The sequence below is a fragment of the Amblyraja radiata genome, chromosome 5 (assembly GCF_010909765.2).
Source record: "Amblyraja radiata isolate CabotCenter1 chromosome 5, sAmbRad1.1.pri, whole genome shotgun sequence".
In the NCBI taxonomy this organism is placed as follows: domain Eukaryota; kingdom Metazoa; phylum Chordata; class Chondrichthyes; order Rajiformes; family Rajidae; genus Amblyraja; species Amblyraja radiata.
In genome coordinates, this window is record NC_045960.1 from 11,884,604 (window position 1) to 11,902,158 (window position 17,555).

Genomic DNA, 17,555 nt, shown 5'->3' on the forward strand with positions numbered 1-17,555 from the left:
CCCCTCTCCCCCTACCCCTCTCCCCCTCCCATCCCACTATTCCCCTGCCCCCCTACCACTCTCCCCCTCCCTCCACACTCTTCCCCCTCTCTCCCCTTCCCCCTCTCCCTCCTCCCCCTCCTCCCCCCACCCCTCTCCCCCACCTCTCTCATCCCCTCCTCCACCCCACTCTCCCCCTCCCCTCTCTCTCCCCCCTCTCCATCTCCCTCTCTCCTCAGCCCTCTCCCTCCTCCCCTCCCACCCCCTCTCTTCCCCCTCTCCCACCCCTCTTCACCCCCATCTCCCCCCCTTCCCCTCTCTCTTGCACCACTCTCCGCTACCCCTCTCCCACCCCCCTACCCCTCTCCCCCCCTTCCTGCCCTCCCCGCTCTCCTACCACTCCCCACTCTCCTCCCCCTCCCCATCCCCCTCTCTCTCCCCCTACCCCGCTCTCCTCTCCCTCCCAAGTCTCTCCCGTTACCTCCTTCCCCTCTCCCCTCCTTCCCCTCTTCTCACCCTCCCCTCTCACCACCACGTCTCCCTCTCCCCCCTTCCACCCACCTGTGTGTTTGGGGGGTGGTTAGTGTGAGTGTGATGCCGCAGCCCCCTATCCCCCCCCCCCCCACCACCCCGCAAATGCGCGTTGGGGAAACAGACCCAACGGGTTTGCACTTGGTCTAGTAGTAAATTAAAAATCATCCTCTAAAGCCGCGAACCCCGACAACGGGACGGATCTCATGTAGGGAACAAGGCAAGGTTGGTTGTTTATTTTTACATTAAAAAGGGCTTCTTAAGATCCCTTTATACAAAATGTTATGTTGCGAGTAGCTGACTTGGGGGCCCATTCAATCCCGCAGTATCTTTCATGCCATATGGGCTTCAAATCCACCGCAATGGCAGCCTTCCAAACCAGCGCGTTCCACAGAATCCCACTCGCAAGCTGATTTAAATGGCCATTAATTTACAGCAATTGAACACTAAATCCCTTCCATTTGGCCTATAAATTAATGTCAATGAGATTTAAAAATCATGTTTTATTGTGAATTCTTGTGTGAATGTTCTTTGGACACTTAGGCTATTTAAAAATGTTAATCTTTCCTTAAGAAATGGATAGATGTTTAGATCTAGTAATTGAATTTTGGAATTAGCTACAATTGGGTAACTAACTAATTATATGCTTTAATTTCAGGTCATCCAAGTAAGATTGTTTAATATTTGTTTCAGAATGCTTCAATCTATAATAACTGAAAATTTCTTTCAGTTCTCTTAATTTTTAATAAAGTTATGGGCTTTAGACTGTTCTTGATCACAGCTTTTGCATTTTAGAGAACAAGATGCTAATTTCAGAGTATGAAAATGGCCATAACCTTTTTCATACTGAAGATATGAAAGTGAATTATGTGTCAAATTAAACTTCTTTTTATGCTTTATCTGATGGGATAAATTGCAGACTTGATTTTTTAAATCTCAAAATTTTGTAACATTGCTAAATAATGCTCTTTTGGAAACCAACTCAATCCTACTAATCCAACTAAAACGTCATACATCTCCAAGGCTCTGGTGTGGATAATCAGACAGATATGATGGAAACAGGGAAACTGGGAGAATGGCATGGAATCCTTACAGGAATTAGTGTGGAAGGATGTGCAACTGAGATAGCTGGTAACTAACCTATCACCTGAGAGGTCAAGAAAAGGAACCTTGTCAGATATGGACCTAGTAAAAAGGAAAGCAGGATGGAAATTAGCTGCAGGGGAAGTGAAATTTAAAATCGATGCGAATACAGAGAGCAGCGCCATTGATGTCATCAGTGTAACAGAAAAACATGAAGAGGGGGCCCTGAATAGGTCTAAAACAAGGACTATTCCATGTATCCATCTTGGGGTAAGCCTCCTTACTTTCTATTACTTATGGTAATTTGCATAGATCCAGGAGAGCAAGTGACCCAGAGGGAAATCAGGGAACCAGAGTTCGGGCGATGGGATGGCTCAAAATATCAGGTATGATTTTGTGGGATCTCCACTATTCTAATTTAGGTAGAACTCAACACAATGTCTTTCAGTCTCTGCTGATTTGCACCTGCAGGTTGTTTTGCGTTTATCTGCACATCCATTTTCCTCCAAAACTGTTTCAAATGTAAAACCCAATCATGAAAGCAGCATTTTCAAACCACCGATTAGGAAAAGGCCGATTAGGAAAAGTCATTGAAAGTAGGAATGCAGGTGCAGCAGGCAGTGAAGAAAGCAAATGGTATGTTAGCATTCATAGCAAAAGGATTTGAGTATAAGAGCAGGGAGGTTCTACTGCAGTTGTACAGGGTCTTGGTGAGACCACACCTGGAGTATTGCGTACAGTTTTGGTCTCCTAATCTGAGGAAAGACATTCTTGCCATAGAGGGAGTACAGAGAAGGTTCACCAGACTGATTCCTGGGCAGGACTTTCATATGAAGAAAGACTGGATAGACTTGGCTTGTACTCGCTAGAATTCAGAAGATTGAGGGGGGATCTTATAGAAACTTACAAAATTCTTAAGGGGTTGGACAGGCTAGATGCAGGAAGATTATTCCCAATGTTGGGGAAGTCCAGAACTAGGGGTCACAGTTTAAGGATAAGAGGGAAGTCTTTTAGGACCGAGATGAGAAAATCATTTTTTACACAGAGAGTGGTGAATTTCTGGAATTCTCTGCCACAGAAGGTAGTTGAGGCCAGTTCATTGGCTATATTTAAGAGGGAGTTAGATGTGGCCCTTGTGGCTAAAGGGATCAGGGGGTATGGAGAGAAGACAGGGATGGGATACTGAGTTGGATGATCAGCCATGATCATATCGAATGACGGTACAGGCTCGAAGGGCCAAATGGCCTACTCCTGCACCTATTTTCTATGTTTCTATGTTCATACCCTATTCTCCGGGCCATTACCTTATATTTAATTCGTGTTAACTCATAGTAAAGGTTACTGATGTCTTTCTCCAGGTCCGCACTGAATTTTTTGATGTTGCTGTCTTTTAAGGCTTCAAAGTAGAGGAGGTTGGATTTCAGGCTGTGGAAGCTGGGGACCAGGATTTGATAGAGGGCAAATTCTTCAGGAGGGATGGGGACATCATACTCATTGGCAATACCATACATCTGAGTCACAGTTTGAAAGTCTCTCTCCAATCTGGACATTTCCACCTCCATTTGAGAAAGGAATATCAGGTGTTCTCCAAACAGATCAATGGTTTCTGGTTCCTTGCTGAGCTTCTGCTGAGCTTCTTCAATTATCTACAAATTTAAAAAAAATAATGTTGAGCTCATGCATTCACACACAGTTCTCAAATCCTTGTGAGAGTAAACTTTGCAAATTAGTGGACTATCACACGCCAGCTCTTGGTCCAGAGATGCTGTCTATTCACATACTCATCCATATATAGTAAATTCTCGTTATAACGGACCATAGGTGAGGGAATGGTGTCCGTTATTGCAGATTATCTGTTGTAATTGAGTACGATATTTACCTGCTGGTTTGTGGGTTAATTATATGTAGCAGAAACAAAAAATTGCACATGATACATAATGAGACACAAAATGCTGGAGTAACTCAGCGGGTCAGGCCACAGCGCTTGGGAGCTTGGATAGGTGACATAGATATGACCCTCCTTCAGCCTGATTTAGTCTGTTGAGTTGCTCCAGCACTTTGTGTAGTTTCACTGTAAAACTAGGCGGAAATGCCGCTGGTCTGCACCAGAGAGCTCTTCTTCACCCACCGCATGGTCCGCAAGCCTCAATGGACAGGGCTTTCTTCAGACCGATGCCAACGACATTCTGTGCGTCTTCGTCAGTGGCGGCGGTCCGAAGAAAGAGCTGTCTCCAAGGGCTACAATGTGAGCTGCAAAGAATCATAGCTCAGAAACAGGCCATTTGACACAAATCAACGTCCTACCCTCATCGATCACCTTTGTCACCTCACCAATACTCGATTATAATCAAGACATGGCCTGCCAGATACAAAGCCATAATGACTGTTCTTAATTAGCCCATTCTCTTCTAAATGCGGCACAGTGGTGCAGTGGTAGAGTTGCTATCTTGCAGTGCCAGAGACCTGGGTGTGATCCTGACTATGGGTGTTGTCTATATAGATTTTGTACATTCTCCCTCTGACCGCTTGGGTTTTCTGCAGGTGCTCCAGTTTCCTCCTGCATTCCAAAGACATGCAGGTTTGTAGTAAATTGTAGTAAATGGCTTCAGTAAATTGCCCCTAGTGTGCAGGGTGTGAAACTGAGATAACATAGAACTAGTGTATGGGTGATTGCTGATGATGAAAGAATGGATCGACTGGGCTTGTATTCACTGGAATTTAGAAGGATGAGAGATGATCTTATAAAAACATAAAATTCTTAAGGGATTGGACAGGTTAGATGCAGGAAAAATGTTCCCGATGTTGGGGGGAGTCCAGAACCAGGGGTCACAGTTTAATAATAAGGGGTAGGCCATTTAGGACTGAGATGAGGAAAAACATTTTCACCCAGGGAGTTGTGAATCTCTGGAATTCTCTGCCACAGGAGGCCAATTCACTGGATTGTTAGAGAGAGTTTTTATAGCTCTTAGGGCTAATGGAATCAAGGGATATAGGGAGAAAGCAGGTGCTGATTTTTTGGCATGTCCAGCCATGATCATGAATGGCGGTGCTGGCTTGAAGGGCCAAATGGCCTACTCCTGAACCTATTTTCTATGATTCTATGTTTCTATCTTCTTATCGAGTCTACACACAAGATTAGAAGTTGTTCAGCTAGAGCACAACACACTTCTTGGCACCTGCGTACAATGGTCTGTCTTGCCTTTCTTATGCGTGGTGGTGGAAAGATTGATGGAAACAGGGCCGCGATGTGAACGCTCTTTCCTTGACTCCTATGTTTCTATGATTGGCTTGGACTCAGTGGGCTGGGTTCACCAGCCTGGTTCCACACCAAGATTGCTGGGGGTCACGGACTCTGAGGAAGACATCAAAGTATACTGTAGGATATAGATCAGCTACTGAAAAAGGCGGGAAAATTGCAGATTGAGTTTAAACCAAGTAAGTGGGAATTATTGCACTTTGGGAAGTTGAATATTAGGGGGAAATATACAATTAATGCCATGACCCTTAACAGCATTGATGTACTTACGGAGGGAGCTCAGGGCCCAAGACCGTAACTCTCTGAAAATGGCAACACGAGTAGACAGTGGTAAAGAAGGCGTATGGTATGCTTGCCTTTATTGGTCAATGCATTGAATATAAGAGTCAGGAAGTCATGATGCAGCTTTGTACGACTTTGATTGACCGCATGTGGGTACTACATGTGGTTCAAGTCGCCCCATTAAGGAAGGATGTAGAGGCTTTAGAAACGGTGCAAAGGAGGAAAGGAGGTTTACCAGAATGATAGAAACACAAGGAACTGCAGATGCTTATTTACAAAAAAAAAGACACAAAGTGCTGGAGTAACTCAGCAGGTCAGTCTGGAGAACATAGATAGGCAACCTTGCGTCTTTTAATTTACCAGAATAATGCCTGGATTAGAGGGTAATAACTAAAGGGAGAGGTTGACAACAGACAATAGACAATAGGTGCAGGAGTAGGCCATCCAGCCCTTTGAGCCAGCACTGCCATTCAATGTGATCATGGCTGATCATCCTCAATCAGTACACCATTCCTGCCTTCTCCCCATATCCCCTGACTCCGTTATCTTTAAGAGCCCTTTCTAGCTCTCTCTTCAAAGTATCCAGAGAACCAGCCTCCACCGCCCTCTGAGGTAGAGAATTCCACACTCACAACTCTCTGTGTGAAAAAGTGGTTCCTCATATCCGTTCTAAATGGCTTACCCCTTATTCTTAAACAGTGGCCCCTGGTTCTGGACTCCCCCAACATTGGGAACATGTTTCCTGCCTCTAGCCTGTCCAAACCCTTAATAATCTTATATGTTTCAATAAGATCCCCTCTCATCCTTCTAAACTCCAGAGTATACAAGCCCAGCCGCTCCATTCTCGCAGCATATGACAGTCCTGCCATCCTGGGAATTAACCTTATAAACCTACGCTGCACTCTCTCAATAGCAAGACTGTCCATCCTCAAATTAGGGGACCAAAACTGCACACAATCCTCTAGGTGTGGTCTCACTAGGGCCCTATACAACTGCAGAAGGACCTCTTTGCTGCTATACTCAACTCCTCTTGTTATGAAGGCCAACATGCCATTCGCTTTCTTCACTGTCTACTGCACCTGCATGTTTACTTTCATTGACTGATGAACAAGGACCCCCCAGATCCCGTTGTACTTTCCCTTTTCCCAACTTGACACCATTTAGATAATAATCTGCCTTCCTGTTTTTGCTACCAAAGTGGATAATCTCACATTTATCCACATTAAACTACATCTGCCATGCATCTGCCCACTCACCCAACCTGTCCAAGTCACCCAGCATTCTCATAGCATCCTCCTCACAGTTCACACTGCCACCCAGCTTTGTGTCATCTGCAAATTTGCTAATGTTACTTTGAATCTCTTCATCTAAATCATTGATGTATATTGTAAATAGCTGCGGTCCCAGCACTGAGCCTTGCGGTACCCAATACCCTGTGCCCTAATTTTGCCCTATGTGGGACCTTATCAAATGCTTTCTAAAAGTCCAGGTACACTACATTCACTGGCTCTCCCTTGTCCATTATCCTAGTTACATCAGACCTGGGTCGTTTTTTCTGGAACGTTGAAGGTTGTGAGGAGACCTTATTGAAATATGTAAAATTAGAGAGGCATAGATAGGGTAAACAGTCAGAACCATTTTCCCAGGATGGAAATGCTAAATTCTAGCAGTCATAGCTTTAAGGTAAGAGGGGCAAAGTTTAAAGGGGATGTGGTGGAGCTGGTGGTGGAGGCAGAAACAATAATGGCATTTAGGAGATTTTTTTATAGGTATGTAGATACACAGGGAGTGGGGGGATATAGTTTATGTGTATGCAGATAACAGTTGATCATGGCTTCTAGTTCGGCATAGACATTGTGGCCCAAAGGGCCTGTTCCTGTACTATACGTTTCTGTGCTCTATGCTCTTAGTGGACTGTTTTCCCTATTTGTGAAGGAAGGAACTGCAGATGCTGGTTTAAACCGAAGATAGACACAACAAGCTGGAGTAACTCAGCGAGACAGGCTGCATCTCTAGAGAGAAGGAATGGGTGACATTTCGCGTCGAGACCCTTCTTCAGACTGAAAGTCACGGCAAAGGGAAACGAGAGATATAGAAGATGATGTAGAGAGATAAAGAACAATGAACGAAAGATATGCCAAAAACTTTTTTTGCAGGTACGTAGTTGCTTGATAGTGCCATCACAAGTGGACAGGGTGGTCAAGAAGGATTTTGGCATATTTGCCTTCATCAATCAGTACAAGACGTTGGTGAGGCCAGATTTGGAGGATTGTGTTCAGTTTTGGTCACCCTGCGATAGGGAAGATGTTAAGCTGGAAGGAGTGCAGAGAAAATCTACGCTGACAGGACTTGAGGGCCTGAGCTAGAGGGAGAGGTTGAGCAGGCTGTGACCTTATTCCTTGGAGCACAGGAGGATGAGGGGTGATTTTACAGAGTTGTATAAGATCATGATGGGAATAGATAGGGTAGATGCACACGTAGATGAGTTGGGAATTACCAGAGGACATAGGTTTAAGGCAAGAAGGGAAATTTAATAGGAACCTTGTTGGCAACTTTTTCAAACAGTTGGGTATATAGAACAGGCTGCCAGAGGAGGTTGTTGAGGCAGGTACTATAACAACATTTAAGAGACATTTGAACAGGTATGTGGATAGAAAAAGTTTAGAGGGACATGAGGCAAACATAGACAGATAAGACAGATGTAGATTTGGCATCTTGGTCGGCATGGGCAGTTGATTCGAAGAACTTTTCCACGCTGTATGGCTCCATGACATGCAAACTTTCAATATCTGACCTGACCCTGTCCCACTGTGACCAGGACCATACCCAATTCCATTAACAGGTTGATGGCTGCTGTTCTATGACATCCAGGTACCCTCCGATCAAGAAAAGGATGAATCAGTGTCGCTGATTATCATAGTCTACGGGAAAATGCAAGCATATAGGCCTGTCAGAGTCCCAGTGTCCACACAGAGAGCTTACCCTGCAGGTCTCTGACAACAGTGATCTGAACCTTAACAATGGTGACACACTAATAAATTGCAAGAGAGGAAAACAAGCACATACTCACATTTAGCAGCCCAGCAGTTTTCTTGTAAGCAGTCGTCTTCAGGTGCTTGTGCATTGCATTGACCACTGCTTCCAAATAGGGCAGACATTCTGCCTGGTACTGTTCGCTTACCACCTTCACCAAACGGACCCGTCGTTCCACAGTCATGTTTCTTACGTCCATAATGTGTTCGGTGTACACCTCTAACATGCTCCTGAATTCTAATGGGCTCCACACCTGCTGATTTAATGAAGCCTCAAGGTCCAGCTCCATGGCCTGATCCACCATGACACAGTATTGCACAAACATTTTACTGAACTGTGTTACTTCCATCATGGTGTCACTTATCAAATTTTGCAGCTCCGTAAGCTAGAAGCCAAGGATAAATATGTTACAATTGGTACATCAGGTCTCACTTCAGCCTCCGACACTCCAGAGAAAACAATACAAGTGTTTCCGACCTCTCCTTATGCTAATACCCTATAATCTAGGCCGTATCCTCTCCAAAGCATCCCGAACTGTAGACAATACTCCAAACAAGGCCAAAACAGTCCTATAAAGATTCAAACTTGACTCTTAGATTCAATGCCCTGACCGATGAAGGCAAACATACCACTCTTATTTACTTGTGTTGTCACTTTTAGAGAGTTATGGACCTCGGTACACCAATGCTGTTAATTCACCCTACATTTGACCTCCCAAAATTCAATACCTCACACTTGCTCGGATTAATCTTAATATGCCATATCTTTGCCCAGTTTTGTTGCTGACCTCTATCCAACTGTATACTTTGTGAGCCTTCATAGAAATTACAGCACAGGAATAGCCCCTTCAGCCCACTATGCACTAGTGCAATAAATTCTCTGTACATTTTTATTTAATTTGTCAATTCTCTTTATAAAATGCCACAAACTCAACCAAATTAAAAATCACTCAGATAATTTCTGATGGGCTGACGCCCAACCTACTTGTTGTTGGTAGACTGGATCTTGACCAAAGAGTATATTGGAGTTGAGTGATAGTTGCTTTGTCCTCTTTGCTTCCAGTTCCCGATCACCAGAGAGCATCAGTTCATACACAGACGGCGAGTTAAACATTGACAAGCGGGGCTCATCGGTAAAGGCAACCAGCTTGGCTAAAATGGCAATGGTTGATTTCACATCAGTGGTTTATTGATGAGGGAATGATAAAACTTTACACGTAGAGAGATACTAAACATGCTGTTTCTCATGAACTCTCATTCTCTGGAACATTGGAGGTTGAGGGGAGACTCATTAGAGTCAGAACCTTTATCGCAAGTGGAAATGTCCAACACTAGAGGGCATAGCTATAAGGTGAGAGGGGGCACAACTAGAGAGCTGTCCCGATCTACCTCATTGAAGACCCTTGGACTATCTTTAATCGGACTTTACTGGACTTTACCTTGCACTAAAGGGCCTGTCCCACGAGCATGCGACTACATGCGGCAAGCGCGACCAAACCGGAAGCGGGGGCCGCACGGAGGTCAAGTGATCCACATACAGGGCCGGTCCCACTAGCATGTGACTTCATGCGGCGAGCGCGACCAAACCAGAAGCGGGGGTCGCGCGGAGGCCGTGTGAGTGACATGAAGTTCGAGCGAAGTCCGCGGGAAGTCGAGCGTACGGCGTCGAGGTGGCTGCGGGCCGGCAGGCCGTTACCGCGCAGAATTTCTGAACATTGTCAGTTTTTCGGATCCCCGCGCGATGTTGGGACCAGCTCCGCACAACTCCATACGGCTCCGGCGATCGAAGTGGAACCGGCCCCGCGAGGCCGTACGGCTCAAGCAACCACGTTAGGTCGTGCTTGCCGCATGCAGTCGCATGCTCGTGGGACAGGCCCTTTAATGTTATTCCCTTCATCATGTATCTGTACATTGTTGACAGCTCAATTGTAATCATTATAGTCTTTCTGCTGACTATTTCGCATGCCACAAAAAGTACACGTGACAATAAACTAAAATGTACATGCAGATGAGATCAATTTAACCTGACATCATGTGCTGTACAGTTCTACGTTCTTTGTGCTGTCACAATAATATGAGAAAATAGAAGCAGGGTGTGGTTCATCAGGCCCTTCCAGCCTACCATTTAATATGATAATAGCCTATCTACCCTGGCCTTAACTCCTCATATGTGCCGTTTCTCCACCTATTCCTCGATCTATCAAATATTTATCTGCTTCCATTTCAAATGAAAATGGAAAGATCTAGCTTCCACACCCACCGGGGATTAATATGCCAGAGAGTCACCATCCATTACTGGAAGGAATTCTACTTGCCTAATTTTTAAATGACCAGCCCCTTATCATGTTGTTACATCCCCTTCATCGTGACTTCCCACTAGTGAAAACATCGAAACATTCAGCCTGACAATCCTCCTTAGGATGTTATATTTTTGAATAAAGTCGCCTCTCATTCTTCTATACCCCAAGGAATAGTCCCAAGCTATTTAGTCAATGCTGGTAGGAAAACCCTCTCATCAGAGGAATTAGAGTCATAGAATCATTGCTACACAGCACAGAAACAGGCCCTTCAGCCCAACTCGTCCAGAATGACCAAGATGCCTATCTAAGCTTGTTCCATTTGCCTACATTTGGCCTGCAACCCTCTAGAATCCTGATTGGTTGCATCAAGGTTGGGTAATTCCAACACATACGAACAGAGTTACATATATAATTCTAAACCCCAAATGGGGAGAAATTCACTACCACGGACATGCTTTCTAATTGTATCTTTGCACTAATGTCTTGTTTTTGCGCAGCTCTTTTCTTTTCACTGTCTTCAGATTCAGATTCAATTCAGATTCAGATTCAATTTTAATTGTCATTGTCAGTGTACAGTACAGAGACAACGAAATGCATTTAGCATCTCCCTGGAAGAGCGACATAGCAAATGATTTGAATAAATAATAATAAGTGATAATAAGTGTCCGGGGGGTGGGGGGGTGATTGGCAGTCACCGAGGTACGTTGTTGAGTAGAGTGACAGCCGCCGGGAAGAAGCTGTTCCTGGACCTGGTGGTTCGGCAACGGAGAGACCTGTAGCGCCTCCCGGATGGTAGGAGGGTAAACAGTCCATGGTTGGGGTGAGAGCAGTCCTTGGCGATGCTGAGCGCCCTCCGCAGACAACGCTTGCTTTGGACAGACTCAATGGAGGGGAGCGAGGAACCGGTGATGCGTTGGGCAATTTTCACCACCCTCTGCAATGCTTTCCGGTCGGAGACAGAGCAGTTGCCAAACCATACTGTGATGCAGTTGGTAAGGATGCTCTCGATGGTGCAGCGGTAGAAGTTCACCAGGATCTGAGGAGACAGATGGACCTTCTTCAGTCTCCTCAGGAAGAAGAGACGCTGGTGAGCCTTCTTGATCAGAGTTGAGGTATTGTGGGTCCAAGAGAGGTCATCGGAGATGTTGACTCCCAGGAACCTGAAGCTAGAAACACGTTCCACCTCCGTCCCGTTAATGTGGATGGGGGTGTGCGTGCCGCCCCTGGTCTTCCTGAAGTCTACAATGAGCTCCTTGGTCTTCTTGGAGTTAAGGGCCAGGTTGTTGTCAGCGCACCATGCTGCTAAGTGCTGGACCTCCTCCCTGTAGGCCGACTCATCGTTGTTGCTGATGAGGCCAATCACCGTTGTATCATCTGCATACTTGATGATGGTGTTAGTACCATGTACAGGTGTGCAGTCATAGGTGAAGAGGGAGTAGAGGAGGGGGCTCAGCACACAGCCCTGTGGAACGCCGGTGTTCAGGGTGAGGGTTGAAGAGGTGTGCTTGTCTAACCTAACAGACTGGGGTCTGTTGGTTAGAAAGTCCAGTATCCAGTTGCAGAGGGAGGGGTCGATGCCCAGGTTACCGAGTTTGGTGATCAGTTTTGATGGTATAATGGTGTTGAATGCTGAGCTGTAATCGATGAACAGCATTCTTACGTAAGTGTCTCTGTTGTCGAGGTGGGAGAGGGCGGAGTGAAGTGCCGTTGAGATGGCATCCTCCGTACTCCTGTTCTTACGGTAGGCAAACTGATAGGGATCCAGTGTGGGGGGTAGGCAGCTTTTGAGGTGTGCCAGGACCAGCCTCTCAAAGCACTTGGTGATGATGGGGGTAAGTGCAACTGGGCGGAAGTCGTTGAGGCTTACATCATTGACATCAATGTGTCTGCCATGCTGCTGCAAGCAAGATTGTACCTGCTCCTGTTTAAGTCTTTTATACATTGTAATTGTACTTGTCGCTACCACTGTCTTTGGTATATCCTCACTGCACTCTGAATAACACGACCCTCGGATCTTTTTTAAATCTTTCCCATCTCACCTTCACCTATGTTCTCTACTTTTAGACTTCCCTATTTTGGGAAAAAGATGAAGACCATTCACCTTCATCCATGCCCCTCATGATTTTATAATGGTCACCCCTTCGTGTCCATCCCTGCTGAGAAAATAATCCCCGCTTATCCAGTCCAGTCAGGCTGCCTCCAATATTATTTTTTTTTGTTTAGATATTATGAGCAAAATCTCTTTGCTCAGAATACATTCAGGATGATGATGGCAGGAGACGCAAGAAATCAACGGCGCTGGTAAGCAAGCTGGGGTCTTCTCTCCTGCACCCTCAAAGATGCTCTGAATGCTCTGTTGACTGCGATCAGTGCCCAAGGTACGGAGGCTGAACAGTGGCGACATGAAGCGAGGGATGGTACATTCGTGGATCAAGGCATCAGCGCTGATTAAGTGGATCACACGCTGCTCTAAGAAGCTGCGAGATTGGATCGGACAGGGCCTACAAGAGCTCAGAGCAATGTGGCACACCAACAACATTGCCTGGCCTGGCCGACCCTGCAACTCTGCCACTTTGCTGCCACCAGCAAAATGGGCCTTTATGGCCATGTTAAGGTACCACTTTTTTTTTTAACTTTGGATATGAATCATACAAAATGGCACTGGATATGTGGTGATTCTTGTGTGCTGCTCAATGTAATCTACTATTCCTACACTCTTGTACTTAACTATGATTGTGCCTGTGTATGGTAACATATTTACTAAACTGTATGCAAAAAAATGGAATTTCACTGTACCTGGATACATACGAGTATCGTTGAACCATTGTATCGTTGAACCATTGTATCGTTGTCTTGCCATTATAAGTGTAAAATTGCATTAAAAGTCCCTAGGGTGTGTACAATAGTGTTAAAGGGCTTTCTCATTGTGCGACCTGAAGCAAGACCTAACAAGATTTAACATCGTGGGAACCTTCTGCGATAGCAGTATGGCATTCGTGGACCACCGAGGACCTCCGTGGCGCTAACGGCAGGTAGTCGTGTGACTTGGTAAGGTCGGGAGAAAATTCAAACATTTTTGAATTTCTCCAAGAGTGTCTTGAGCAGCGTTGCAACATTGTATGGACGCAGATGCCAGTGCGATATCCGTGCGATATCCGTAATGACACTTGCGAATACCGTGGGAACTCCTGCGAACGGTAAACCCGGAAGCTTGACAGAAGGGACATAAGGTGAGTAAAAGAGGTGGTCTCAATATCGCCAATGGACCATGTGTCCATCGAGGACGTCCCACCTAATTGTCATTGTTTGAGAATCTTTTTCACAGTAAGACTTGCAGAGATGCCTCTCAGAAAATCGCAAAGAAAGGGGTCAAAGAAAGTCGGAAAGCTTTTAGCCATGCAGGTAAATGAGGAGGAAACTCAGCAAGAGAGACAGGTGGAGAGGCAAGAGGAGATGCCAGAGATACCACTGCCTGTGGGCTACTTGGAGCAGGGAGAGGGTGATCAGGGTGTATTTGAGATTGCCTCCCCAGTAGCTGTTGCCTCCACAATATTCTCAGCAGACGAGAACATAAAGGTTAGATGGCAGAAGGTAAAGCCATATAACTTCAACAGGGAACAAGAGGGTGAACTGGTGGAGTGGTACCAATTCAATGAGATTCTCTATGACAAATCCAGAGAGGATTATAGAAATAGGGAGAGAAAGCGCAACCTGCTGGAGACGAAGGCTGCTGAGTATCCCCGGTGCTCATGTGAGTAACTATAACAATATATTAGTTTATGTACAGGAGAACAATTTAATGTTATCCATGATTTTAAAACATACAATGCTACAGATGTAAAAGTGTTGTTTTTGCAGTCACCTTTAATTTATCTTATAAGTCTGTCTGTTCCCTGCAGCTGCAATGTAAAAGTAGTGGCAGACAGCTTTTACACCCTCTTCGTTTGAAGTGGGAATCATGTCTCTTTTAGAGCCATAAAATAAATTATGCGAATTCTACGAACGGAGGATATTTATATAGCGTGTGAAAAAAAAGTGACATCATTTGTGCCACGTGATTAACTACACTACAGTCCACGATGTTCATTCACGATTAACGGGAAAGATCGGGAGACGGACAAGTCAGTCGCACAAATGACAGAATTGCCGAGTACCGTGGGAACTCTTTATCGTGGGAACACTTTATCGTGCGGAACTCGTGCTGGACCACGACCACTTCACTCGGGTGACATCTTGCTTCAGGTCGCACCGTGAGAACTCGCCATTAATGTGCTGGGATCGCTGGTTGGTGCGGACTCGGTAGGCTGAAGGGCCTGTTTACGCTCTGTATCTCTAAACTAAACTAAACAAAGGGAAGTGCCCAATTCACTTTCTTAACTGACAAATAAATTACCCGTTCACCATTCCCATGTGAGTACATATTCTGTGAATTAATTTAGCATTTGAAATGTCATTTTATGGTCATTCATGCCTTACCAACAACCTCTTCCAGTAATCCGACCATGTTATGTATTTGTGCCAGCAGATCTTCTGAAGTAGGTACCAAGATGTAATGAGCAGGCATTTTATAGTCTGACCTGGAAGATAAAAAAATGCATGGTACACAAATCCAATGTATTTTATTGGCTCTTCAGAACCAAAAATAATCCAATAATACTATGCCAGAGCACTGGAGAAAGGGGGACGTTACTCCATTGTTAAAAAAGGATTGGTAAGTTATTGGAGGGGATTCTGAGATAAGGTATATGTATATTTGGAAAGACAGGGGTTGATTAGGGATAGTCAGCATGGCTATGTGCATAGGAGATTGTGTCTCACAACTTCAATACATTTTTTGAGGAAATAACTGGGAAGGTATTGTTTTGAGGAAATAACTGGGAAGGTATTTTTTTGAGGAAATAACAGGGTCATAGACATGGTCTCTATGGACTTCAACAAGGCTTTGAGAATGTTCCATAAGGTGGGTCTGCAAGGTTGGGATCCAGATAGAGCAAGCTAATTAGATAAATAATTGGCTTGGTGGAAAGAAGCAGAAGGTGATGGTGGAAGAGACAGTCTGAAGAAGGGTTTCGGCCCGAAACGTCGCCTATTTCCTTCGCTCCATAGATGCTGCTGCACCCGCTGAGTTTCCCCAGCAATTTTGTGTACCGGTGATGGTGGAAGGTTGTTTAGTTTAGTTTTGTTTATAGATACAGTATGGAAACAGTTCTTTTAGCCCACCATATCAAAGCCGGTCACTTGTTCTATGTTATCCCACTTTCTCACCCACCTCCTGCATACGAGGGGCAATTCTACAGAAGCCAATAAACCTATATCACAGCCAATGTGCCACAGTTTTATAGGCTGAAGATCTATGACCTGGGCATTGAGTATAGAAATTGAATGTTATGTTGTATTGTACCAAATGTTAGTGAGGACACACTTGGAGTATCGTGTTCACTTTTGGTCATCATAAATGATGCCGTTAAACTGGAGAGGGTGCAGAAAAGAAAAGATTTAGGAGGATGTTGCCTAGTCTCAAGAGAATTAGTTATAGGGGAGGTTGGGCATGATGGGACTGTATTCCTCGGAATGTAGAAGATTGAGAGGTGGTCTTAGAGAGCCGTATAAAATCATGAGAGGCATTGTTACGGTTAATATATAAAGCCTTTTTCCCCAGGGTTGAGGAATTAACAACATGAGGGCACAGGTTTAAGGTGAGAGAGGAAAGATTTTAAAAGAGATTGGGAGAGGTATATGGAAAGCTGCCATAGGAAGTGGTTAAGGCAGGTATTATAACAGCATGTAAGAGATACTTGGACAGAAACAGATAAGAAATAATTCAAGGGACAACTGTAAATAGGACAGGTGTAGATGGCATCGTGTTCGGGGTGGATGAGTTGGTCCTAAGAGTCTGTTTCCTCTCTGTATGACTCCATAGGTCTATCACTATGAATTATGTTTAACCAATATGATAGAACTCTTTGATGAGCTAACAGATAAAGTTAATAAGAGTTATGCAGTCGATGCATTGTACATGCATCTTCAGAAGGCTTTTGATAACAAGCCACATGACATATTAGCAAAACTGAAGCATGTGGTATAAAAGGGACACTGAAAGCATATGGACAAGGTCGGATGAGTAACAGACAACCCATCAATCACTGCTCATCTCTCACTGATCTATCTCTTTAACAACCTCTGACCTTCCAACCCGATACTTAAATCTCCTCCTCCTCCTCTAAATACCATTATCATGGCCCACAAAACCCTCCAATTTGGGAACTCTTCAGCTGAATAATGCTACACATTTTTTAGATTAAAGATGCTTTATGAAGCAGTTGTTTCCTTACCCATCGATGTCTTCCTGAATGTCAATTTCACTTTCTGTAAAAATAAACATATTCCAGGAACAAAGATTTGCATCGATTGTAAGTCACACGGCTCCTTACTAAATAATCTATTAATAGATTTTAAGCTTCTTTTTTGTGTTCGGTCAGTCAATGGTTAAAATAATCACATCAACATAAACCCTCTCACAAAAACATACACGATCCAATCCACCGACCCTCAAGCACACATATATATACCTCAACACCAAAGCACACACATTTAAACCAAAACATGTGCACCCCATGACCAGCAAATACTCTCACAGTCTGTTAGACACCCTGCCAGACTAACACACTTAACCAGATGTTCCCATATCAACACACACATCCGTAGCAACGCACATTCTTCCATATGCTCCAAGTAATGATCAAATCAATTCATTGAGAAATACAAACACACACATGGAAAAATCAACCAATATTTCAGAAGTCCTCTTCACCTATGGTACTTCTGGTCCGTTTTATGTTTTTACATTGGCTGAAATTGGCCTTTAGAGGTAATGGAAAGTGTAGTTAAAATGGTTAATAACCGGGAGATCCAGCAGGCCCTGGCGAAATGAGCCCAAGTTTCGGCAAAATGGTCACTTAGTCTACAACTGGTCTCGCTGGTGGCAAGGAGCCCACATCGGGAGCACCGAGTGAAGTAGTTGAGGTTATGCATGTGAACCTCTGTCTCACCTGGAAGAACTGCTGGAGTCCTTGGATGGATGTGAGGGAAGAG

The 17,555-nt window shown here is 44.7% G+C and overlaps 1 protein-coding gene across 1 annotated transcript in view; it reads right to left on the reverse strand.

The window, feature by feature from the left end:
• The window catches only part of dnah14 (dynein axonemal heavy chain 14), a 435,381-nt gene that overhangs the window by 300,744 nt on the left and 117,082 nt on the right, over positions 1-17,555 (reverse strand). The window contains 5 exon segments of the mRNA XM_033020484.1: positions 2,898-3,239; positions 8,202-8,549; positions 9,149-9,315; positions 14,940-15,040; positions 16,796-16,829. Coding sequence (XP_032876375.1) covers positions 2,898-3,239; positions 8,202-8,549; positions 9,149-9,315; positions 14,940-15,040; positions 16,796-16,829 — 992 coding nt within the window.